At 36.9% G+C, this 27,967-nt stretch overlaps 1 protein-coding gene across 1 annotated transcript in view; it reads right to left on the minus strand.

Annotated features, from left to right (window-relative positions):
• KDM5A (lysine demethylase 5A) overlaps positions 1–27,967 on the minus strand; it is a 94,624-nt gene that overhangs the window by 48,547 nt on the left and 18,110 nt on the right. Inside the window, exons 5-14 of the mRNA XM_032349171.1 lie at positions 27,768–27,902; positions 22,409–22,514; positions 21,124–21,215; positions 20,361–20,519; positions 19,178–19,297; positions 18,324–18,482; positions 10,458–10,639; positions 8,415–8,577; positions 6,171–6,290; positions 2,010–2,204 (exon numbers count right to left, since the gene is read on the minus strand). Of these exons, the coding sequence (XP_032205062.1) occupies positions 2,010–2,204; positions 6,171–6,290; positions 8,415–8,577; positions 10,458–10,639; positions 18,324–18,482; positions 19,178–19,297; positions 20,361–20,519; positions 21,124–21,215; positions 22,409–22,514; positions 27,768–27,902 (1,431 nt within the window). The remainder of the gene's footprint in view (positions 1–2,009; positions 2,205–6,170; positions 6,291–8,414; positions 8,578–10,457; positions 10,640–18,323; positions 18,483–19,177; positions 19,298–20,360; positions 20,520–21,123; positions 21,216–22,408; positions 22,515–27,767; positions 27,903–27,967) is intronic.

Raw genomic sequence — 27,967 nt, forward strand, 5'->3', positions numbered from 1 at the left:
GTATCTAGACTATATAATAAACCCTCAAAATTCAGTAAGAACCCAAGTTTTAAAAGTTGGCCAAAAGATCTGAACAGAATCTTCCCTCCAAGATATACAGACAGTGGGGCACCTGGGTGGCTCAGTGGATTAAAGCCTCTGCGTTGGCTCAGGTCACGGTCCTAGAGTCCTGGGATCGAGTCCTGCTTCAGGCTCTCTGCTCAGTGGGGAGCCTGCTTCCTCCTCTCTCTCTGCCTGCCTCTCTGCCTACTTGTGATCTCTGTCTGTCCAATAAATAAGTAAAATTTTTTTAAAAAAGATATACAGACAGCAAATAAGCATCTAGAAGGTACCCAACATCATTAGTCATTAAAATTAAAGCCACAATGAACACCCACAACAAACCTATTAGAGTATCTACCTAAAGTTGGGAATGCCTGGGTGGTTCAGTTGGTTAAGTGTCTGCCTTAGGCTCAGATCATGATCCTGGGATCCTGGGAACAAATCCTGCATTGGGATCCGTGCTCTTGGGGAGCCTGCTTCTCTCTCTCCCTCTGCCTCTCCCCCCAGCTTGTGTGCTCTCTCTCTCTCTCTGTTCAATAAGTGAATAAAATCTTTAAAAAAAAATCTGAAGTTAAAATTCCAAGTGTCAGGGAGATTGCAGGACAAGTGGAACTCTCATATTCCTGGCAGAACTGTAAAAACTATTTTGGAATACAGTGTGGCAGTTTGTAGAAAAAATTAAACATATACATGTCATAAGACCCAGTCATTCCAGTCCTAGTATTTATCCAAGAAAAATGAAAATATATGTCAACACAAAAATCTGTTCAGAAATGTTCATAGCAGCTTAACTAGTAACAGGAAAAAGTCTGAAAACAACTAAAATGTTCATTTGTAAGTGAAGATACACTGTGGTATATCCATACAAAAAATACTACAACTACTACTTGGCAATTAAAAAGAATAAACAATTAATACATAAATACATAAATGAATCTCAAAGTATGTTAAGTCAAAGAAACTAAACAAAAAGTATCAACTGTATGACTCAATTTAAGTAAGACACTTTTTAAAAAGGCACAAGAAAGAAAGCAGATTGGTGTTTTCCTGGAAGAGGGTGGAGTGGGAGTAGTGAAGAAGGGGAATGGGACAAGAGGGAAGGATCATACAGGGGCCTAAGAAAATTTCTGAAGGTGATATGTTCATTAACTTGATTGTGACAAAGGTTTAGTTTATTTTAGGCATTCAAAATCCCAACACCTGTGGGAATGGTATGGCCACTCCACTGCCCAGCCACCATCATTGTAAGAAACTCCATCAGAAATTCAACTGGCTTAAAAAAAAAAAAAAAAGAAAGAAATTCAACTGGCTTCCAAACTGGGGGCGGATCCCAGGGGAAAAACAAAACAAAAACAGATCAATCCACCAGTCCACTCTGACAGTTGGAATCACCAGAAACACAAGTTTTATTCATTTCAAAGCTCAGAGTAAAGGATCTGAACTTTTTTAAAGAAATAATACTGTATGTAAAAGGTTTAAAAAAGGAATATATCTAAGAAATTCTACATGACAGGATTCCATTTTTTAAAATCTAGAGGTGACATAAAGATTTCTAAAACCTTTCATTTTGTAGAACCAAAATAGCAAGAATAAAAATATACCCTCTCCAGGGTGCCTGGGTGGCACAGTTGGTTAAGCGCCCAACTCCTGATTTCGGGTCAGGTCTTGAGCTTGTGAGATCAAGCCCCGTATCAAGCTTCGTGCTCAGCAGCAGAGTGTACTTAAGATTCTCTCTCCCTCTCCCCACTCCATTGTATACTTTCTCTCTCTCTCCCTAAAATAAATAAATCTCTAAACACACACACACACACACACACACACACACACACACACTTTCTCCCAACGTGTGATTTTTGTGCTCATCTTCTAAAGGAATCAAAGATGAAAATGGATTCTTTCTACAAGTTCAATTTTTAGTATATTCCATGAGCTGTATCAAATAGAGAAAATGTGGTCCACAAACTCACCATCTGTACAACAGACTCTCTTAATCTTGTCTCTTCTTCAGTCATGAGAGTCAATTCTTTGCACACCATGGCAGCCAGCCCCACGTCTAAGCATTCCGGATCTGCTGCCATCTTGAAAATGAGTTCTTCATGGGAAAAGACACAGTGGCGTCTTAGCCGTCGGTAGTGATTAACACACTGACGTCCAATGGGCAACTGTAAACAAAATGGTCAAATTAAATTACTTGCTTATAACATATCCCAGAGCAAAAACCAGTATTTAGTCTACAGCTCCTCTGTTTTATTACCAAAAAAGGTAGAATAACAAATTCCATTTGAACATAAAAGGAAATGTAAATATAAAATCTTTATGGCCCAGCAGGAATTTCAAAGGCCTTCCCACAGAAAATTTCTATAATTTGAGATGCTAAGCTTCTAGCCTAAGCTATTGATTTTCTACTCATTATGTACAACAAGAAGTACAGTTCCTTGATACTTAAATGAAAAAGCAAACTCTTTTAGACCACTTTAACATAAGCTGCCTTTAAAGAATAAAGAAAAAAACATTTAGGTAATAAAGGGTTAAGTGGATAGCTTCAGCATGGAAGTTTCCACAGACCAAAAAGCAGAGATGTTATTAAAAGTTTAAAAAAAAAAAGAAGAAAGAAAAGGGGATGAAAAAAGCACTACCTTCAACAATTCATATTAACTTTTATTATAAGAACCAAACCAAAAGACAATTTATATAAAGCATCTAGAAATTCTTTTAAAAGGATCAGTCTGCTCTAAAGAGAATCCAAGTGAAATCGTAAGATTATACACTTTATTCTTCCTAAGTGAATAAACAAATCACTAGATGCTCACTTTTCATAATCATCAGATACACCTTTTAGGATAAATTCTGAAAAATTCTTTAACCATCAAGCTTTAAGCCAAATTATGATACTGGTTATACTACACAGGCACACCTTGGAGATACTGTGGGTTGGGTTCCAGACCACCATAAATAAGTATCACAATAAAGTGAGTAAAATGAATGATTTGTTTTTCCAGTGCACATAAAAGTTATGTCTACATTATAGTGTAGTGTTTAGTGTGCAACAGCATTATGTCTAAAAAAACAATGTACACAACTTAACTCAAAAATACTTCCTTGCTAAAAAATGCTAACCATCATCGGAACTTTAAGACGTAATTTCTAATCACAGAGACCAGAACAAATAATAACAAAAAAGTTTGAAATATTGCCAGAATTCCCAAAATGGGATACAGAGACGTGAAGTGAATAAATGCTATTGGAAAAACGGTGCCAACTGACTTGCTCTCAAAACAGTGTTGCCACAAGCTCTCAATTTGTAAAAAATGCAATTATGTGTGGAAGGTAATAAAGCAAAGTGCAATAAAACAATGTATGCCTGTACATAAAAACAAACACATATATACACACACATTTCCTCCCTCCTATCTTTCACCAACTTCTACCCTTCTGTCCAGCAGGAAAACCTGGGTAGTTTAAATGGGAGTTTTAGTTTACATTTGAAAACTATGACATAAAAGAGAAAAAATAAGAAAATGGACCTTTAAGAACCTTTAAGAATTCACCTCCATGTTGAAAAAGGCAGAAGACAATCACAGGAATTACATTTTGAGAATATAAGACTATCTCTAAATCAAACATTATTTCCATGCTCCTTTTTTGTTTTTTGTTTTCTTTTTTACGTAGGCTCCACCTCCAGTGTAGAGCTCAATGCAGGGCTTGAACTCAGGACCCTGAGATCATGACCTGAGCCAAAATCAGAGCTGGATGTTTAACCAACTGTGCCACCCAGGCGCACCTACTCTTTTAAAGAAACAATATTTCGGAGTGCCCAGCTGGCTGAGTCTTTAGGCGTCTACCTTTGGCTCAGGTCATGATCCCAGAGTTCTGGGATGGAGCCCTGCATTGGCGGGGTGGGGGTGGGGGGCACAGTCCCTGCTCAGCAGGAAGCTTGCTTCTCCCTCTCCCACTCCCCCTGCTTGTGTTCCCTCCCTCACTGTGTCTGTCAGATAAATAAGTAAAAATCTTAAAAAAAAAAAAGAAAGAAAGAAAGAAAGAATCTTTCCAAAGAAAATAATGATACTGAACTTAGGCATTATCCTATTAACACACAACTCTTCCATTTCCTAATTCATAAATATTTACTTGTTAAACATTTTTCATATAGATTAACAATGGCAAGAAAATATGAAGATCTTAATTATTATACTCTGTAAAGAAGCCACATAAAATAGAACTGATTATCTGTTGTGGCTTATAAACTTAGTACCATCAATCACCATATTCCAAATCTAAAGCTACTATAATTTTTCATATCTAGCATATCTCTTCTTTTCAAGAGTTTCAAGGATTTCTACATATACCATCTCAATTGTTTGAGGTTATTAAGAGAATCTTAGTATCTTCACAGACAAGGTAAAAAACTTAGGCACACTGAAATTAAAAGAGTTGCCAAAGGCCACACATCAATAACAGCAAACACATTAAAGGCAGAAACCATCTCGAATTCATTTCTGAATTATCTACATATACTACATCCAGCCAAGAAGTAAATCATAAACATTTTAATAAATGTTAGCTGAATTTTAAAAAATAGACCTCACACCTAAGGGAAAGTCCTAAGCTCAGTCTTGCTCATACTGCTTCCTAAGCCTAATGTTTCAAATTACTAGATCAAATAAGATTACTCATCACGTCATTCATTAACCAAGGAAACAAAAATCATGAAATCATGAATCATGGAATTTAATAAATTAATGTGCCCACAGAAAACATAAGACCCACTATTACTAAAAATATCTCCCCCTTGGGACACCTGCATGGTTCAGTCGGTTGGCATCTGACTCTTGATTTTGTTCAGGTCGTAATCTCAGGGTCCTGAACTCAACAAGAGATCAAGCCACATGTCAGGCTCTGCGCTCAGCATGGAACCTGCTACAATGATCTCTTCTCCCTCAGGGTGCTCTCTCTCTCTCTTAAAATATAAAAACAAAAACTCCCAAATATTGAGAGGAGACCAAAAAAAAGATCACAAAATGAAAACTAAAGTCAAAGAGTGTATTATAAATTTGCAGTCTTTTCCCAACCAACATGACATAATCATAACTAGTCACGTTTTGATATCTACCTCAAACGAAAAAGCAAAATAGCAATCACTGGCATTATCATTTATTTTATTTTTTAAAAGATTTTATTTATTGCTTTGAGAGCAAGAGAGAGCACAAGCAGGGGGAAGGGTAAAGGGAAAGGGAGAAACAGACTCCCTCCTGAGCAGGGAGCCTGATGCAGGACTCCATCCAAGACTCCAGGATCATGACCTGAGCTGAAGTCAGATGCTTAAACGACTGAGCCACCCCGGCACCCTTGGCATTATCAGTTAAACACAAGTATATCCCACAAGAGATCTCAGTACTATAGCTACTCTTTAAGTTTTTTTTTTTTTTAAGAAATACAAAAAAACATAAAATGGTAGGAAGAATAAAATCACTTAATTGTCTATAAGAAGGGAAGTAATAAAGGGGTATTTTAAAATAAAAATCCGAGTTAGATACCTGAAAATACAGGTAAAATTAATTCTTAAAAAGATCCAGTTGTCAAAAAGAAAAGATCTAGTTGTCATTATAAAATCCTTAAGTTGCTCAGAGAAGGCAAAGACTAGAGGCACGACAGTCTCTCAGAAAAGAAAGATTCAAAAACTAACAAGTGCTCATTTAAAATTCAAACAGAATGGGGAAAAGAATGAATGGATGAGAAGTAGAGAACTATAAAATCTTCAAAATAAAAACTGCAATGGAAACTCTAACTGAATTCTCTAAACTACAACACCCATTCCAGCCTCTACTAAAATATTCATGAGGGCACCTGGGTAGCTCAGTTGGTTAAGCGACTGCCTTCGGCTCAGGTCACGATCCTGGAGTCCCAGGATTGAGTCCCGCAGTGGGCTCCCTGCTCGACAGGGAGTCTGCTTCTCCCGCTGACCTCTCTCCCCCCATGCTCTCTCTCTCTCAAATAAATAAAATCTTAAAAAAAATAAAAAATAAAATATTCATAAATCCTCCCCTCTCCACCTAAGCAAATATGGCCACTAAGATGCATTTTCCAGGGGTGTTAGTAGACGTACAACAGCTACTTGCTATAGAACAGACCCAGTCAGCAGTACAGAAGTTCACAGCTTCAGCAAAGTTGTAGCCCTGGTTAAATCCAGAATGATAGGCACGAGGAAATGTCACAACAAACTCGCCAGCACACTGATTGGTCCTGTACACCTAAATGCAAAGTGGGAACAGGGATACAAAACAAAACAAAATAAAAACAACAAAAAAGAGGAAGAGATTTTATCAGTCACTTTCAGAGGCATTTTCTAAAATTAAAAACAGTAAAGCATTCACCTACCCATATCAGAAAATAATATCAGGGTTTAAGAAGCAGCCTGAACTCTTACCTTCTTTATTTTTTTTTTAAAGATTCTATTTATTAATTTGAGAGAGAGACAGTGAGAGAGAACATGAGCGAGGAGAAGGTCAGAGGGAGAAGCAGACTCCCCATGGAGCTGGGAGCCCAATGTGGGACTCGATCCCAGGACTCCAGGATCATGACCTGAGCCGAAGGCAGTCGTCCAACCAACTGAGCCACCCAGGCGTCCCCGAACTCTTACCTTCTTAAAACAGTCACTGATAACAAGCTACAATAATTCACAACAAGAAGTAACAGACAGGGCGCCTGGGTGGCTCAGTCATTAAGCATGTGCCTTTGGCTCAGGTCATGATCCCAGGGTCCTGAGATAGAGCTCAAATTGGGCTCCCTGCTCAGCCGGAAGCCTGCTTCTCCCTCTCCCACTCCTCCTGCTTGTGCTCCCTCTCTCCCTGTGTCTCTCTGTAAAATAAATAACTAAAATCTTTTTTAAAAATAAATAAAATAAAATTGTAATTGACTTAAAAAAATAGTAGCAAATTCTCAAAAAGAAAATGTTACTCTCACTGGGCTACTAGTTTCTGAAATGTGATAAAATTTTTACAATTAAGAGACTTTTTCTTTTATCCCTTCATCCTTATGTTGTCAATAACATTAAAAAATGGAATTGCCTCCTACTCTTAGATGATTTTTTGGAAATTAACTAGGTAATTAGCTCACATGTTATATGGCGATAACCTCAAAATCAGTTTTCCTGGATTCCACTTATTTTTATGATAAGATTATGTGTCTTTATTTATTTATTTCAGAGAGAGTATGTGTGCACTACCCAGCCACCCCAATACTATGTGTCTATAGAAAAATCCCAGATTCTAGTATAAGTTCACTCTGCCTTCAGCTCAGGTCATGATCCCAGGTCCTGAGATCAAGCCTTATATCCAGCTCCCTTCTCAGTGGGGAGTCTGCTTCCCACTCTGCTCCTCCCCGCTGCGGGCATGCGTATAGCGTATAAGCGCGCTCTCTCTCACTATCTCTGTCTGAAACAAGTAAGATCTTTTAACACAAATTAATACTGGGCGCCTGGGTGGCTCAGTCAGTTACAGCATCCAACTCTTGATTTCGGCTCAGGTCATGGTCTCAGGGTCACGAAATCAAGCCTCACATCAAGCTCCATGCTCAGTGCAGAGTCTGCCTGAGATTCTGTCTCTCCTTCTCCCTCTGCCCCTCCCCCCATTCATGCTTGCACACTCTCTCACTCTCTCTCTAAATAAAATCTTTTTTAAAAAGGTAAAGCAAAAAAGGTATTCATAGTATTTGATTATCACATACTTATTTATTTGTTTGTTTATTTTTAAAAATTTTATTTATTTATTTGCCAGAGAGAGAGAGAGCACACAGGCAGGCAGAGTGGCAGCAGAGGCAGAGGGAGAAGCAGGCTCCCCGCCAAGCAAGGAGCCTGATGTGGGACTCGATCCCAGGATGCTGGGATCATGACCCGAGCCGAAGGCAGCCGCTTAACCAACTGAGCTACCCAGGCGTCCCTGATTATCACATATTTAAAAAAAAAAAAAAAGAAGCTGTGAAACCTTTAATGAAGTATGATCTCCAAAGGGTATTAGTTTCAAGTATCACTTAAAAATACTTTACACTCTGACAAAACAAAGATAATACAGATAATAAATTAGAGAGTATTATTACTTCACTAGATAATAAAGAATGTAAGATTTTTGTCAAAACCAGGATATAAAGGTTTACTGAAAACAGAAGCCTACTGAATAGGTAGCTATATATAAAGTAAGATTAATACTTTAAAACACCTCTTTCTTACCAAGAAATGTTGTTCCCTTCAGAATATAAACTAATTTGGCTAGAAGATGAAATCTTTTGCTTCCAGTTATAAAACAAATGTGTTTCTGTCTAATGAAAAGATAACAGAACCTTAAAATGAAAATACTAAAAGGAGACACAAAAAGACTCACAGGCACACCATGCTCCATCAGTACATTGGGGTTCATGATGGTGACTAACTGATGCAGGAGATCAGGCTGGGACTCAAACAACTCAGGAGCCAGCTCCCTCATCACCTCCTCCAGCTGTTCGGCAGCATGAGATGGCACACCATACCATGTCTTTGGCTCCCCCCTAGCAAAAAGAAATAATTGTTTAGCTAGGTGAGCATGTTACCAACAAGGCCAGAGTCTCTCATTCAAATCCACTGAACTATAATTAATTTTGTCTTGTCCATGGTCACAGATTATATACCCTGAATCTTGGCAAACCAATTCATGAATCTGTTCATAACAGGAAGTAAGGCAAGGTACATATATACGTATACACATACTTATCACTACTATTAAAATTAATTCTAAATCAACTTAATGCAATTCAAAGCACATGAACTCTTTAAGGTGGATCAATAAATAGTTTCTTCAAATAGGAAAGGCACTATATGAAAAATAAACATCATTCCAAAGGATACTAACATACTACCTTATTTCCTAAGTCCCCTGGACATTCCCATTATCCCCACAATGATCAAATCTGAAGTCAACACTCTGTAGAATACCTTTACATAACTTCACTAAGTTGAATTTTACTAACCAAAAAACTAAAGCAAGGGTAGAAACTGTTGAAACCTTGAAAGGAGTTCTATCTACAAATCTTAAGAACCAAAAACTTGGCATCATTAATGCATTAGACTTTAGTGAACTAGAGTTCATTTATGATACGATGCTGTACTTCTAGGAAATAATTTAGTGAGTCATAGTATTTATAAAACAGCTGAATTTCCTAATCCTAATACAATCCAGTGCTGTCTCCAAGAGAACTTACTGCAATAATGAGAATATTCTGGGGTGCCTGGGTGGCTCAGTGGGTTAAGCCTCTACCCTTGGCTCAGGTCATGGTCTCAGGGTTCTGGGATCAAGCCCAGCATTGGGCTCTCTCTCAGCAGGGAGCCTGCTTCCCCCTCTCTCTCTCCTGCCTCTCTGCCTACTTGTGATCTCTCTCTCTGTATCAAACAAATAAATAAAATCTTAAAAAAATAATAATAATAATGAGAATATTCTTTATCTGTGCCAGCCAATACACAGGGCTCTAGTCACCGGTGACCATAAAGTACTTGAAATGCTTCCTGTAACTGGGGAAGTACATTTTTAATTTTACTTAATCTTAACTAATTTAAAAAGCCACATGTAGCTAAGAGTTATCGTATTATACAGCACAGTGATAAAGCAGAGAAATAAAATCACTACAGTTTTCCAATACTGCATAGTGTGATTTGAGCAGTATTTTCCAAATGGAGAAAATCATTTAACTGATGTCATGATAATTTACATGGGCAAGTCAATGAAAGCTGTGGGGGAGCCACAAAAAAATTCAGCCAAAGAATTTAATAAATATGCACATAACAGGCATTTTTAGGGAAAATGGCATTAAAAAGAAAAAATCTTTTAATAACTTCCAATCCTGAAGGTTTAGTCAGATCTCAATTATACATACTTTTTTTTTAAACTATACATACTTTAAAATCCTACCTTGCATATCAAAAGATATACCAAGGTAATTGCCCCATATACCAAATTAAGTATCACACGACCTAAAACTGCAGGCTCTGATGCATGCTCCATGTACATACTTTAAAAGGGAAGGTGTCTGAGATATACATACCTTTAGGACCTTCTATGCTTCTCTATATATTACCCTCCTTTGGGTAGGAATAATTTTAAATTCAGTTCTTGCTAATATATCACCTAATATCATTACAACTTTTTTTTTTTAAAGATTTTATTTATTTGTCAGAGATAGAGAGAGAGAGTACACACAAGCAGGCAGAGAGGCAGGCAGAGGCAGCAAGAGAAGCAGGCTCCCTGCCGAACAAGGAGCCCGATGTGGGACTTGATCCCAGGACCTTGGGATCATGACCTGAGCTGAAGGCAGCGGCTTAATCAACTGAGCCACCCAGGCGTCCCTCATTACACCTTTAAAAAGATTCCTAAGCATGTAACAAAAATCATACATACCAGTGTAAGTAGTTGATTGAATAACTCCAGTGATCTTCAATGTGCCAGCAAAAAGAAGAGAAACACATTCCTACATAGAGCCATGGCACCTTCATACCAGAGATGTCTACATTAATATGTGCAAGAACAGATTGCTCTAGGACAGGCATATTATTCAAATTCCAACCAGAAAGCGCATATTCCTATCAAGAAAAAAAAAAGATATATATGCAAGATCAGAAACGACAAGTGCCCCAATTCCAAGGGAGTCTTCAAAAAAACTAAAAAATGCATGTAGTATTTATAATAATCTAGTCCATCTGTGCTCTTTGCTCTATAACACATAACTCATGTAACTATCTTATCCAGGTGGTATTCACATTTCCCTTTAATTATTTCAGATCCCTCCGGTTTATCCTGAAGGATAAAAGCATTTTTACACTATTCCTCCCTAGCTTACTGGTAAAATAATGTAAGACTCATTTTAATAAGTCAGTATTATATTTCTATTTTACCCCAGGAGTGTAATTTCCCAAAATGTTTACCACTATGTTTATAGAATGGTGTCAGATGCTATGAAAACAAAAAACAGTAAGACACTTAATCCTGCATTTATGTCAACACCAAAGACTAAGATGATGCAGAAAGTTACCACTACCACCCTCACTACAAACACGTCCAGAAATATTAAATAAATTATAACAATAACAAAAACATGTGTTTCATAGATGAACTCAGAAGAGTAAAGAATTCCCAGTTTCCAGAAACAAAGAAAGGAATGAAAGGCAGAATGAAAAAGGAAAGCTATTGTCTGAGTTTTCATTGAGGTTTCTAATTGGACGGGACACCAAGTTTCCCAAAAACCTACCCTTGAAGCCTTGTGAAGTAAAGCCTTAAAGTGCTTATCGTCCTTGTGGAGAGCAATTCTCAGAGTGGGATCTAGGGAACCTAAGACTATTTCAAGGAATCTGCAAAGTCAAACTATTTTCATAATAACTGTAAGATGTTATTTGCCCTTTTCACTCTCATTCTTGCAGGAACATAGTGTGAGTTTTCCAAAGGATACAAGGATATGTGACATCACAATAGACTGACAACAGACTGAATGCAGAAACAGGTAAGAGAATCCAACTGCCTTCTTTTTTTTTTTTTTTTTTTAAGATTTTATTTATTTATTTGACAGATAGAGATCACAAGTAGGCAGAGAGGCAGCCAGAGAGAGAGAGAGGAGGAAGCAGGCTCCCTGCTGAGCAGAGAGCCCGATGCGGGACTCGATCCCAGGACCCTGAGATCATGACCTGAGCTGAAGGCAGCGGCTTAACCCACTGAGCCACCCAGGCGCCCCCAACTGCCTTCTAATAGGAGGTTGATAACCTGCTGAACCTGGATGCCAGGCACTCGAGGGAAGAAGGGAAATTCCTTATTATGTACACTTTCATACATCTGAAACTTTCTATAATACAGCGTTGAAAAATAAAACCTGCAAAGTAAGGGATTTAACAGCCAACGACAACGGTGAAGAGAGAATGTGTCAACTAGAATTCAGATTTGAGAGTATCATCCATAATGTAGCACAAAACAATGAAAACTGTATTTGTGATTAAGAGTCGCAGAAGATAGAATAAGAAAGTCCAGCACAGGTTTAAGTAAGAATGCCATTAAAAAATAAAGACATGATTCATACCCTCAATAGGCTTTTTATTTTTTTTTATTTTTTTATTTTTTTTTTTTAAAGATTTTTATTTATTTATTTGACAGAGAGAGAGAGAGATCACAGGTAGACAGAGCAGCAAGCAGAGAGAGAGAGAGAGGGAAGCAGGCTCCCTGCCAAGCATAGAGCCTGATGTGGGGTTTGATCCCAGGACCCTGAGATCATGACCTGAGCTGAAGGCAGTGGCTTAACCCACTGAACCACCCAGGCGCCCTCAATAGGCTTTTTAAAGAAAGCTTTCAGGGGTGCCTGGGTGGCTCAGTTGGTTAGGTGTCTGCCTTTGGCACAGGTCACAATCTGGACCCGGGATCGAGCCCCACATCAGGCTCCCTGCTCAGTGGGGAGTCTGCTTCTCCTTCTCCCTCTGTCTCTCACTTTATCTCTCTCTCAAATAAGTAAAATCTTAAAAAATAATAAAAATAAAAAATAAAAGAGGCTGTCAGTTATTTAAGATTTTATTTATTTATTTGAGAGCGAGCAAGACACAGTGTGCATGAGTGGGGGAAGGAGCAGAAGCAGCAGACTCCCTGCTGAGCACAAAGCCTGATGCAGGGCTCAGTCCCAGGTCCCTGAGGATCATGACCTGATATGATGTCAGACATCTAGCCAACTGAGCCGCCCAGGCGCCCCCAAAGCTTTCCAGAATTACTACTCCATATGCTTTTTAGTTGGTTGGTCTGCTGATTGCCTGAAAACATAATGAATCACTTGAAGAGATAAGGCCTACATACAAAGTTTCAAGACAAGGCTGTATAAGGACGCCTGAGTAATTCCTGAGTAATACCCTGCTCGGCTGGGGATCTGCTTCTCCCTCTTCCTCTGTACCTCCCCCTGCTTGTGCTCTCTTTCTCTCTCTCTCTCAAATGAATAAATAAAAATCTTAAAAAAAAAAAAGAAGACAAGGCTGTATATATTAAACTCCAAATACAGATAAAAGAGCAATTTCTTTAATTCTTCAGAGGACAATAGTAATCAGTATGGGTTTGCATCATTAAGAAAACTTCTATGAAAAGGAAGAAGCAGAGTACAGCTTGGAAAAAATAGATAAGCTTTCACAGTAAATGACGGAGGGACCAAAAATATACTCTTCTGACAGGTGAAAGGGAAGAGCAGAATAGTCATGCTCAGAAATACAGGAAATAAGATTAGAAAAGAAGAATCTTGGACCTTTAATCTTATGTTTCAAACTAAGAAGCTTGGATTTTATCCTATGTTCAGAAGAGAAATAAGACAGAATTTGAAAAATGAAGCAATATAAACATAGTATCTTCAGTATTTTTAAACTTTTGATTATGGAAAATTTTTAACCACTTTTAAACTTTTAAACTACTTTACAAAAAAAAAAGTAGACAGAACTGCATACTGAACTCCCAAAGACCTTTCGACCTTAAAATTTTTTTTTAATTTTTTTAAAAAGATTTTATTTATTTATTTGACAGAGATCACAGAAAGGCAAGCAGAGAGAGAGGAAGGGAAGCAGGCTCCCTGCTGAGCAGAGAGCCCGATGAAGGGCTCAATCCCAGGACCCTGGAATCATGACCGGAGCTGAAGGCAGAGGCTTAATTTAACCCACTGAGCCACCCAGGTGCCCCCGACCTTAAAATTTTAAATAAAAGCAATAATAAAAAAGATTGCAGAGAGAAGCAGTAAGCAGAAAATGGTTACCATAACAGGCCTAAGACTGCTTTTCTTCAAAGAGCCTGCTTAAAGATCTGTCAGCTGGCATATGCAAACTTACATCATCAACAGTTCCCTCCACTAATACAGAGTGATTCACAATGCCTAGGCTATACAATGAGGTTTACATACACCTGCTTTCCTTCTGGGAGTCTGCGGTGTTAGTATGTGTTGAGTAGAGGATGCCTTCGTCACCATGTTCCTATAAAACCTTGAGCACTAAGTCTCTAATGAGCTTCTCCGGTAGGCTAATACTTCATACACACTGTCAATTTGATACTAGTGCATCCTGTGTAACTCCATTGGGAGAGGACTCTCGGAAGCTTCTATCTGGTTTTCTCTGGACTTGGACCATGCATCTTTTCCCTTTGTTTATTCTGCTTTGCATTCTTTCACTATAATAAATCATAGCCATGAGTCCTCCCAGAAAAATCACTGAACCTGGAGATGGTCTTAGAGAGTCCCAACACAAGTGGTCAAAGAGAGAGAGAAAGAGAACATGTGGGGGGGGGGGGGCTGGGGGGATGCCACAGAGGAAGGGAAAATCCTGAAGCAGACTGCCACTGAGTGGGGAGCCCAACTCAGGACTTAATCTCACCACCCAGAGAGCATGACCCAAGCTGAAACCAAGAGTCAGCCACTCAACTGAATGAGTCACCCAGGCACCCCTAAAAAGTCCAAAGTTTGGGGCACCTGGGTGGCTCAGGTGGTTAAGCCTCTGCCTTCAGCTCAGGTCATGATCTCAGGGTCCTGAGATCAAGCCCCATATCGGGCTCTGTGCTCAGTGGGGAGCCTGCTTCCCCCCACCGCCACTTGCCTCTCTACTTGTGATCTCTGTCTGTCAAATAAATAAATAAAATCTTTAAAAAAAAAAGTCCAAAGTTGCATACACATTGTCTAATTAGTCCTTAAAAACCCTTTGTAATAAACAGGTTCTCTCATTCCATCTTACAACACAAAAATAATATCCTGAGAAAAACATAATTGCTTAGAAAATAAATGGCAAATCCATGACCCAGTCTGTATCATCTGTCTCTGCACACTATGGTTGGTTACAACCCAGCATTTCTGCAGATCCTTTTTTTTTTTTAAGATTTTATTTATTTATTTGACAGAGACACAGCGAGAGAGGGAACACAGGCAGGGGGAGTTGGAAAGGGAGAAGCAGGCTTCCGGCTGAGCAGGGAGCCCAACGTGGGACCTGATCCCAGGACCCTGGGATCCTAACCTGAGCTGAAGGCAGATGCCCAGCAAGTGAGCTACCCAAGTGCTCCCCTCCACATTCTTATAAGAACATGAATAGAGCAAAACCAGAAATAGATAAATGAATATTCATTCAAAACTCACACATGGAGAATTATTTACATTATTAATATTAATCACTGAGGTTTGACACTGAAAACAATCTTTAAAAACTCTATGACCCTGTCTCTAAGATTAGAAGATATAAATATCCATTCAACAACTTAAAAATTCAAAACAGAAATAAAATTCAGAAAAAGGAAAAGTTATATAATGAAGTCTCTTCCCAATAATTTGGTAATTGCCTACCATTTGGCAATGGAAGGGTATAAAGAAACTCAGACTGATGCACCTGTTTATGTTTATACAAACTAGGTCTGATTCAGTGATGCTGAACAAACCATCCCTATATAATTTATGTTCTACATCTACTGTAATCATTCTCTTTCTCCCTTGGTAAAATCTAGCACGTATTCTCTAGTCTCTATTACCCCAACCTGATCAATGTAACCCGTACTCCACTTCACAGAAAGAAAAAAGTCAATTAACGAGACTAAAATAATTAAAAAAAAAAAAAAAAAGGCACTCACAACTTTTGATCATAAAAATGAAACAAAATGAAAATTTCACTCAGCACATACTAAAAGCTCAGATATTGGTTGGCATAACAACACAATGAGATGGTACCATGAATTAACTGGGTAGGTAATGCTATAAGGAATTAGGATGGACTGGATAGGGCCTGAAGGGACTCAAAAACAAAAAACAAAAAGGGTAAATCAGGCACAGACCATGTAAGTAGTATACTCCATTTCTGTTTAAAAAAAAGTATGTAAGGGGCATCTGGGTGGCTCAGTTGTTAAGCCTCTGCCTTTGGCTCAGGTCATGATCCCAGGGTCCTGGGATTGAGCCCCACATCGGGCTCTCTGCTCAGCAGGGAGCCTGCTTCCTCCTCTCTCTCTGCCTGCCTTTCTTCCTACTTGTGATCTCTGTCAAATAAATAAATAAAATCTTTTAAAAAAAGAAAAAAGAGTATGTAAGGGGAGCCTGGGTGGCTCAGTCAGTTAAGTATTCAACTCTTGATTTCAGCTCAGGTCATGATCTCAGGTTGTGAGATGGAGGCCCCCATCAAGCTTCATGCACAGCAGGAAGTCTGCCTGAGGTTCTCTCCCTATCCCTTCCCCCTCTGTGCACTCTCTAAATATAAAAGAACAAGTCTTTAAAAAATATTTAAAAAACAGTAAGTAAAAAGGAATATGTAATTCTGTATGTATGATGTATAAAGGCTTGTATAGATATATATCTGGAAGGATGCACTAGAAGATAAAATAGGGTCTTCCTCTGTCACACTAGAGACTTGGGTATGAGGGGTACTTTTTTTAAGATTTTTTATTTATTTACTTGAGAAAGAGTGCGAGCAGTGGAGGAAGGGAAGGCAGAGGGAGAGCAAGAAACAGACTCCCTGCTGAGCAGGGAGTCCAACGCAAGGTTCATTCCCAGGACCCCAAGATCATGACCCAAGCCAAAGGCAGATCCTTAAATGAATGAGCCACCCAGATGCCCAGGAGGGAGATTTTTTAATTGTGAAGAACTTCCAGCAGTGGTTAATATGAAGAGATTGGGCAATTCCCCTCCACAGACAACAAAGATAAATCTGGACAAAATTACCAAAACCACCATTTCAAGGCACTTGAAATAAAAAGAAAAAAAAAACTGAGAACCATTTACTGTTAAAAGACTAAAAGAAGGCTGAATAAAAATGTTCCCAAATAAGCAAAGACTCAAAGAATTTATTGCTTAGATACCACACTAAAATAAAAGCAGTCCTCCAGACTGAAAGAAAATGAACCCGAAAGGCAACCTGGATCCCACAGGAATAAATGAAGAGCATCAGAAATGGTAAATTTGTGAGCAAATGTGTAACAGGGTGTATGTGTATTTTTTCCTTTTCTTTTTTAAATGTAAAATGGTTTAGAGTAATAATTATACTGCTATGTTTTTGTATTTATACATGTACATATAATGTATAACAATACACAAAAAGAAAGTAGGAAATGAAAAGATATTGTTTCTAAGCTGTTATATGCACCAGAATTAAGTCAATATTAACATGAAGTAGGCTGCATAGAGATGTACATTCTCAATAAAACCATTAAAAAAATGTATAATTATTAAAATCACTAAATAATTAAAAGGATCCAACCGAACAAAAAATAATATGGAGAAATTAATATGATATTATAAAAAGTATCTGTTTAACACTAAAAAAAGGCCATAAAGGAGAGATAGAGGAAGACATACAAAATCACAAAATGGCAGACATACATCAGTATCAATAATTATGTTAAATGTAAATGAACTAAATAACTCCAATCAAAAGGCAACCCTCAGACTAGGTTTAAAAAAAGCAAATCCAGTCATATGCTGCCTAGAAGAGACACACTTTAGATCCTAAGGTAAAAACAGCTTCAAAGTGAAAGAACGGGAAAAGATATATCTTACAAACAGTAATCTTAAGAGAACTGGAATGGCTGGATATACTTTTAACTGTATATCCTATTGTACTATATAACCCTTTTTTTTGGTTGTTTTTTTAACCATGTGTAACTCTTTTAATAGGAAATAAAACTATTAATCACTGCCAATTCTAGAGGGAGAGAAAAAGTAAAAAGAACCGAAATAATGAGAAAAGGAAATGATCATCTTAATTCAGCTTTGTACATAGAGGTTTATCACTAATGCAAGAGGATTCCATTGTACGTTACAGCTTAAACATATTTGAAAACCTACCTGCTCAAGTACTGAAAGAAACTTAATTTTGGGCCTATCAATGAAATGTAATTTTTTAAAAAATTCTTTAAAAAAATTAAAATTAAAATAAAACAGTACTCTTAAAGCACCTTCTAGATTCTCAAACAGAAAGAGGCAAAATTCTTTTAACTGGAATCATAGTTTTAAACTAATTAAATTGGTTTTAAAATGCAAAGTTAAACTTTGTTTTAAATTTCTTTTAAAGCTTGAGTGCTAGTACAGAGCTCCAAAGGAAGGGACCCAAGAGGGCTGCCCTAAAGTTAAATTTTTAAAGATACTTTGAATGTATTATTTTTAAAACTGGAAATTACTTATAATGTCCAAATCCTGCATAGTTAATATTTTAAATTAACATAAACCCATAAGATTAGAGAAAGGTAGTTTTCTACTATGCAAAGACTAAATCAACTTGGAGTAAGTTTGAATTACTACTATCTGCTCTGCACCTCTTCTTCTGGTAGCATCTTTCTCCGACCATCCTTTACAGGAAATCCACTTCCAAAGTCTTTTGAGGAAATATCTGCTCCATACTCTACAATAACATCTTCTTCAATGCTGCTCACCAGCCGCCAGAATTCCTTTTCTACTAGTTCTGTAGGAACCATCTACACAGGGAAAACAAAGATTACAGATTACTAACTCAACCATAACCATCTAACACATTATATGCCTGTCAAATGAAATGAACACATACCCATGATAAAATGAAAAAATCCTATTTCCTGAGCGAAAAAGACCAGGGTCCTAGCTCTTCCCACTAAGGACAGGGAAAAGCTAAAGACAAACTAGATATTGAGAAAAACATAAGAAACTTGCACTGCCTTTTTGTGTAAGCTATTTCCCAGCTAAGAAATATAAAGATGACCTAGCAAGCACATCAAGCAGGAAAAAGGAAATGCAAAATTCAAGGCTGAATTTTAATAGCTTTGCCAAATTTTTTGGATAGGGATTTTAAAAAGCCCAAGATCCCCTAGGAAAAGCAGCAAACTTCATATTACAAATAACCAAGCAAAAGGAACAACGGTCATATACTTCACGTTTTTCTATAAAAGATTACTCACAGAAGGCTAATAAACAATTCAAAGATCAAAGCAGATTTCTCAACAGGAGAGTACACAGTGCCACATTAGTGAGTGAAATAGAAACAGATGTCAAGGCCCCTTAATCTTCAAGATTTAATATTCTATCATCTTTTTCATGCTGTCCGTTTTTCCAAAAAATGATGAAAGCAAACCAAAAGCTTTAGACTCATATAAATATTCATACCCTCCCCAAACTGACCTAAATGATAGATACTCACATGAACTGGCATATTGAAATAATCAGACTTAAAATTATCTGCCATCTCTCCAAAGCTCTGAAGCGTATACTCTCGTACAGCTTGTTCAAATCCAAAGGCCTCTCGAGGTTTATTACATTCCTAAGAAGAAGGAATACCTAAGATTAACTCACTGAAAATGAACTAACAAAATATTAGTATTACCTTCTTTGATCATTTCCCTAGGTGAAGCAAATCCAATCAACCTTAGACAGCAAAACAAGTATTAATTACTTGCAACAGAGAATCAGGAAATAATGTTCTAGAACCTCAACTACATTTTCACAGCCTTCCGTAAGGAAGGTGGTAACAAAACAGCTTCAGACTCTGGAGTTGATATTAAGCTCTGGCACCAAAACAAACACTGGGAGAACTACTCCCATGCCATGAAGTCCAAGGATAACTATCATTCTCAGTTTCTCAGTGGATTTAGCTACAGAGAAAATAAATGTTCATGGACAAAGAAAATATAATGGATAAAGGGATATCCACTGGATTGCAAGAATATCTAGCTATAGGAAAGGCTGTTCCATACCATCAATAACCCTGACCAGTATATTAACACAAATTCTCAGAGCAGAACTGCTGCTGAATCATCTTACCTTGAGAATAATAACTCAAAGCTCTGAATACACCCACATACAGCCCAGTCAAGCCCTTCCCTTCCATGTACTATCACAGTATTTAGTTAAAATAAGTAAACAAATTAGGTATTTCAGGACAATAATGTCTTTAGACATTAAGAATAATTCAGGATAATCAAGTAAAAATTAAACTAAAAGAACCATCAGTTTATCTGGTAACAGGAAAACTGGATGAATCCTAAGTTCTAGAGCTTCATGTCTGACTTATTTTTAAATTTAAAAAAAAAAAAAACCTACAGTCTTTCTTCATTTTTATTATTTTCCAAGAATACTAAGCTCTGAATAAAAGTATCATTCATCTACATCAACAAACAGAATTATCTAACAGTCAAAAAAGAACTTATGAAAGGTAAGCTGCCGCAATACAATTAATATATTTTCATTCAATATTGCTCTTAAAAAATCCCAGAGACTTTAAACACTGAAGAACAAATTAAGAGCTTTTAATGGATTTACTGTATGTGTTATGTGAACATCACTGTTGTTAATTAAGAAAGGATCTGTAAAGTTTAGGCTTGTACCTCAGCAACACATTTAGGACACCTCCAATCTCCTTTGGGCACATCAGGTAGTGGGGGAATTAAACAAAATGTATGATAGCTGTCATCACATCCATCACACAAAAGCAATTTATCTTCATTATTTCCCCGACCACAAAACATACAAACATAGAGATCAACCTGTTAGAAAACAAACAAAATAAAATAGAAGTCTATTTTCTATATTAATAATATTAAATTTTTACCAGGAACTCCTTAATTGAAACAAACAAAATAATGTACACTAAGAGCACACATAACTTAAATCCTGAATATTTTTTAAATGACTGTATTTAGACAACTTTTCATAAAACTTCCTCAATCTCCTCAGTGCTTCTCAGGCAAGTTAATAAAAGCATATCAAGTTATTGGAATAAAGAAACACCACAAATCCAGGTTACTTGAAAGTCAATTATATAAATAAAATACACCACGTCATCCTATACACAAACACTCTTCAGTAGAGAATGAATTCTGAGCACTGTCTACAATACAGCTCAAGAATTTACAGATTCATATTCATTCTCTCACTCACAAGGTACATGTGAGTATAACTCAGGGGAAGAGTCAATGTAAACAGACAAAGCAGGGTTCACATTACATTAACGAAAGCTGCAACTTTAGATTTACCATCTAGTCTTCTAACCAAACGAACTAACTAAACGGCATACCAAAATACAGCGAGATATAAAGTGCAAAACTAAAAATAAATCCTTTCCCTCCTGACACATCTCAGAACACTTACAAAGTTAACAGAGAGAGTTCCTTTCCGTTGTCTCATTTGCATGTTAAATGCGTCTGACCTGTTGGTAACTTTTCGTCTTCGGGAGACCTCATCTTGAAATAAAAATAGTTATATAATAATAGTAAAAACTAATGTTGAGAGCTTACTATGGACCAGACACTATTTAAAATAATTTATATTAAATCTCAAAAACACTATGAGGTAGTTATGCTATTATCCCCACTGAAGATAAAGAATCTAAAGTCTAGAGAAGTTAGATAACTTGCCCAAAATCACACAGCCAGTCAGTGGCAGATCTGGAAATCTAACCCAGGCAATCAAGCTCCAGAGAGCTAAACTACTAATTCTATACTGCCTGTATGTAGTGTTTATCAGGGACTAATTTGAGACTAGTTTTAAGATCACTGCCAGCCAATGCAATAGGTATGAGAATGAAAAAGATAATCAAAGTGCTTAATTCTTAGAAGGGTGATAATAAACATCGTTATGTATGTAGTGCGTCCTATCACAATGAGTGTTTTTAGAGTGATGGGACAATATCATCTGACCCTCCAGAGTTCTCGTCCACAATCTGAATTGTGATGTAATTTCTCATTATCAAGAAAAGGGTAATAATACATCCCGTGATTATATAGTATTTCACTAAATTCATATACATTAAAAACAAATCCAATACAATCTTTATAGAGTTTTAAAACTGACACGTATATAGAGAGAATAATGGAACTTGATCTCTGCATTAGCAATTTTACTCAGAGTTTCAAACATATTAAGCTGAGAATACAAGGCTTTCTACAAACATAGAGTTTATTTAAATGAAGTGTCATAATATATCAAGGCAATTATGGAAAAATAAAATCAGAATTAGAATTTTAATCATGAGAATTTTAATCATAAGCTCTCCACAATAAATTTTGATACTAAAGGTCAGAAAATCGATCTTTAAATTTAAAAGTTGTAAGGTATGGATCACCAGGTGAGAATTATTCATTCCACCTTTCTCTCCTAAACTAGCCTTGAGAAATTACAAATTTCTGTCATATATTAGACATGGAAAAGGAAAATTTCTCTCTTCCAAATATTACAAAAATTCAATAAAATATGGTTCCTCAAGCCTTAAATTCAAGATTAAATGCCATAAAAGGTGATCCATCTAGGAACCACATTCCAAGTTAACACTCTTAAGAAAATCCCAAGGCAAACTTCAATTCAAATATTATGTGAATCTTATTAGAACCACATGGCTAGACCTTATTTCTTTTCATGACCAAATAAGAGATTTTACCTTCTTTATCTTTTGCTCCCACTGCCAGGCCCACGACCTTAGGCCCAGCCCCAAAAATTCGAAGTTTCTTCAGTTCCGTGTTTCTGTTCACTTCTCCAGATTCTGACTAAAAAAATAAATACATAAACAAAACTCCATTATCTAATCATTCTGATTCATACATTTACTTTCTTACCAAGGGAAGTTTCAAGATCCTCTTCAATATGAAGAAAAAATATTTTATTTTTGCTCTCTAAATCCACTCACAGCCTCATTACAACAACTGGATAGTCACCCAGCTTCATTTCCACAAAAGGAAATCTATCTTAATTAAAACAACAGTTGTCAGTTAGGTTCTGTCCATAGACAAATGCTACTGGTTATAACCAGTGCGCTACTGGTAATAATAGAAATCCTCACTTCTACCTTGCTAATGGATACCCATCTTTGATCAAAAGGCAATATGCCCACCCTATTAGATGAATAATGATTATTCTAAGCCAATCATGCCATTCCTCTTTGTTAGTGATGACTGAGCTAGGAGTAGAAATGTTAATCTGGTCTGGACCAATGAAACATCTTCTAGAAGCCTCTGGGAAAGATTTTTGTCTCTAATAAAAGAGAAAGCTTCTCAAAGAGTAGTAAGGCTTTTACCCAAACTCCTTCCCTACTGTTAGGAGATGAAGCCTGGTGAAAGCACTACACTGGACCCTAGCAGCCACACTGCAGCTAAGAAGAGATCTATTACCCCCACACACTGAGGAAAGCAAAGTAGAAAGATGGAAAGAGCCCAGGCCCTTCATGGCAATGTGCAGTTGTTGCATCAATCCTAGAACTACCTATTTCTGGAAATCTTATGTGAAAAATGTGTCCTCATGTGAAAATTGTGTTCCTAATGTTTAAGCTGATATTATCTGCCACTCTAGTATTTGAAGATGAGCACATCCTGATAGTTAAAAGTGTTACACCATGAATTCAAATGAACCATATACTCTGAATGTAAACTAAGTAGATAACTAAAACTTATTAAAAAGAGTCAATAAGAATAAAAATGAATCAGGATAAAATACATAATTTGTAAGTCTATGATCATATAAGAATCAACCAACGAAAGAGCATTTTAATATATTTAAAATTTAGTAGATCAATTTAATTATATTAATCAACTTCTACAGTCTGAGGATAAACATGACACTACACATTCACCACTATTAATGCAGAGTATATAAGAAATCCTAACATACACTAAGCAGATACTGTGTACCATAAAACATACAGTAGCAGATACTATTGTACCATACTATTTTAATCAATTAATCCTCACAACCTTTTCAGGCAATAAAGTTCCAAAAAGTAGAAATAATAAAACATTATCTGATCTTAATGGAATAAAAGGTAGAAGTAGCAAAAATAAAAAATAAAAAGACTGGTCAGAAATCTTTAACTTCCTATTAAAAACTGGTAACAACAACAATAATAAAAGACTATAAATCAGAATATCCAGAATAAATCAAAGCAGTGATCACAGGGAGTTTTATAGTCTTAAGCATCTCAGTCAAAACAGAAAAATAGAAATAAATTACACTGCCAACTCAAAAAACTAGGAAAAGAGCTACAACATAAACCAAAAGAACTTTGTGATGCTAGATTAGAAATGAAATTATCAATCCATTTCTGAAAATATAAACTCATAATGTTTTTAAATTTTATTTCCCAGCACTAACCACTAAAAGGACCTACAAAAGCAATGGCATCCCAGTAGGAACAAGCACACCTTGTGCTCAGATCTTGGTTAATGAATATTATTTCACACTAAAATGAACCAGAATTCCACGGAGAAATGACTGATTCCAAGTCTAAAGCAAGGCAAGAAAACAATGAGCCTTTTTGTGCTAAACAAGTGCTCAAATAAGGATGGAGACAAGTCAAAAGAGTATCATGAAGCAGCTTGATGGGGTTCCCATTAGCCAAATTTGGAACAACAGGATTATCAAAAAGGAGTAGGAGATGGTAATAAATAATAAGACATTATATTTTTTAAAAAACCATTGTCTATAGTGACTATAGTGGGGGAGTCAGTCATGGTTCCACAGGTACAGACATTTACTGAAATTCACAAAACTGTACACTTAAGATATAAACGTTTTAGTGTATGAAAGAAGTAACTCAAGAAAAGTGTGGGAGAAGAGTTCTCCTTTAAAGAAAAATGTTAACAAATATAGAAAATGACAGAGCTAGAAAATCACCCAGCTTGCAACCACCAACATAACTAATTCAGGTAAGGATCATCAATGAATGTGAGAACACTGGGTAAAACATAACTGGAAGACAGGTTATTCACACTGTCTTACAGTGTACTCTGATTACTTTTATTACAAAAAAAGTAAGTATGATGGAAATCTGGCTCAAACTTAAGGTCACCAATAATGAGACAAAGTGGGGCACCTGAGTGGCTCAGTGGGTTAAGCCTCTGCCTTCGGCTCAGGTCATCATCTCGGGGTCCTGGGATCGAGTCCCACGTCGGGCTCTCTGCTCAGCAGGGAGCCTGCTTTCCCCTCTCTCTACCTGACTCTCTGCCTACTTGTGATCTCTGTCTGTCAAATAAACAAAGAAAATCTTTAAAAAATAATAATAATAATAATGAGACATACTGGCATCATGGGCTTCGTACTAATGTATAAATGTGTTAAGGGTCTAATAACCCTTCATACAGACAAACTGTGACTCCAGGTTTCAAAAAGCTCACTAGTGAGGTCAAAGATGAAAAAAACAATCACTGCAGGGGTACCTGGGTGGATCTGGTTAAGTGTCCAACTCTTGACTTTGTCTCAGGTCATGATCTCAGGGTTGTGAGACAGAGCCCTGCATCAGGCTCTGTGCTCAACAGGTCTACTTGAGATTCCCTCTCCCTCTGCCCCTCCCCCCACTTGCATGCACTTTCATTCTCTCTCTCTCTCTCTCTCTCCCCTTCTTTCTCCAAAATAAATATTATTTATCTATTCTTTAAAAAAAAAAAAAAGAATAAAAACAAGAGTAAAACAAGTGATGTGATAGAGATAAGAAAGGGGAATAAGATAACTTCTGTAACTTCTGTTTCTTATTTAAAAAGACTATTGGATGGCTGTGCTTGTCATGGATACCAGGCTAGAAAATAATAAAGAAAAAACAGATTTAGAGAAGATGGTCATGTATGAGATGAACTGAATTCAGCATTCCTGCTGTGGCCACCAATGGCCACCAATATGCACACACACATCTTTGGTAAACACAAAAGAAACATGAGCGTTACAACATATTTAGGAGTCTCGAGTGTACAGGTAGTTACTGAAATCATAGGGTAGATAAGATAGCTAAGGAGAGCAAAGATAGGGAAAGACTTAAAACCACCATGTAAATGGCAATAGGAAGAGAGAACAAAGATGACTGAGGAGGAAGAGAGAACAAAGATAACTAAGGAGAGGTCAGAGTGAAGAGGATAACCAGGAGAGAGGCATCACTGAAGCCAAAGAAAAATCAAGTTACCTGAATTTCAAAAAGGGGAGTCAACAACCCTATTAAATGTATATATCCTCAAAGATGAAGAAGAAATAAAAAGCCCTCATCTTTTGACAATTATTAACTCAGTGGTAACTTGGGTGGTGCAGTTTCAACAAAATAATTTAGCTCAGTGTCAGATTACAGAGTACAAAAGCTAAACCGATCCTGAGGAAAATGAGACATTGACTGCTTTTCAAGAAACTTCATGAAAAGAGGCAAGGAGTAAGGCACTATCAAGGAAAGGAGTTTTTGTTTTAAGATGACAGAGACTTTAAACATGTTTACATTGGGGGTAGGAGGAGATTCAGCAGACAAAGGAGGTAGGAGAGAAAGATCTCACAAGTGGCGTATTAAAATCCCTAAAGAAGCCAGAAAGGACAGATGTGGGAGGATTATCCTTAGAGACAAAGGTACCCTTTGCCCACAGAAACTGGCAGAAATTCAGAAGGAATACCATCAGTTCTGTGTATGGGGCAAGAAGTCAAAGGAGTTCTACCAGAAAGCCTTTCTCTTCTTTTTGAAATTGAAGAGTAGGAATGAGGCAGACTAAGGAATATAGAAATTAAGGACAAACTGTAAATTGAACAAATTCTTCACTGAAAAGCCTACAGTAAAGAAAAAACAAAAAAAGAAAAGCTTACAATGGTTCTAGTTTCTACCTGGTATCAACAAATCTGACTACATTAACAATTATTCCAACGAGTAAAAACATTCTATATTGTCTTTTTCTTATATACAGGCAATGAGCAGCCGAGCTTTTTTATGGTTTCAGAAGGAACATCAAAAGAACTTTCACCACAAGTAATCAACTGATGAGAGAAGCAGGGCCACCTGGGGCAACTCTTAGTGAGTCACCAAGTCAGAGACTACTAGTCTTCAAGTGTTTCAGGTCTTGAAACAGAATCATCACTATATACCCAATGATGGTTAGAACTTTTGAGATCAGCCACAGTAACAAAAATCACTTAATGACCAAACCAGAGTTTACTAATTTATAATGGTTTATAACTAAGAATTCTCATTATGCTAAATATAAATTATATTATTATAATGCAATAAAATACTTATTTAATTATGAATTACCAAACAATTTATATTACATACTGGTAACTTACTAATAAAGGAACATAAATTTATAATTCACTTTCCAGTGAATTTCCATTAAATTCACATTCTCCATCCAAGACACCTACCTTTCTGTTATCAAAGTACCTAAGAAGCTAAAATTACCATGGAGGAGATTTAAGGAGCAATTCAGAGCAAGGAAAGCAGCATCTTCCTGTCCCAACCTACAGACCTATCTTTACAACAACTTTAAAAGCACACTTTGAAGACCACAAATGAGAATGGGGAAAGGAAGATAGGGCAGGTCCAGACAAGAAGAAATTAGGGTATTTTTCTTCTGATGAAATTATTTTTGGCTACAAGAACACTATAGAAGTTAACATTGGAATGGTTCAAACACTAAAATTTATACTCTAGCTTTTAAAGGAATGAGCGAAAAATAAAACCACCCATTCCTACTCCTCTCATTTCTGCTAACCATGAAAATAAAATAAACTACAGTTCATCAGCACGTCTATAACACTGGCCCTACAGTACCCAGAGTTACCCTCTGATTTGTCCTCCTCATCAAAACTGTTCAAACTTAACAAAAAGCTTCCTAAATCAAATCAGACTGAATTTTACAATTTCCTCCTTGTTCATCTTAAAGTTAAATGAAAGACAGGTGTCTTCACATTCTAAAGAACAACAGTATGTGAATGCCTCCAATAACCACATAATTGTTCTGCAGTCAATGCACTTAAAACTCCTATTAAAAATGATCCATGGAGGTTGATACCTGAGACTTGACACGCCTTGTTCTCTTCGGCAGAATGTTCATTCTTGTGCCTGGCTCTGGGGAAGTTTGGACATCAGTGCCAAGAACCTCAGGCTCTACTTTTTCCTTAAGATCTAAATTAGGCATCTGTATACCCTAAAGAATCAGAGCACAGAAAGAAAGCAGGTTCACTGATAAGAAGTAAGATTGGAGAATCAGGA

This window comes from Mustela erminea, chromosome 6 (assembly GCF_009829155.1).
Source record: "Mustela erminea isolate mMusErm1 chromosome 6, mMusErm1.Pri, whole genome shotgun sequence".
NCBI classification, from domain to species: Eukaryota; Metazoa; Chordata; class Mammalia; order Carnivora; family Mustelidae; genus Mustela; species Mustela erminea.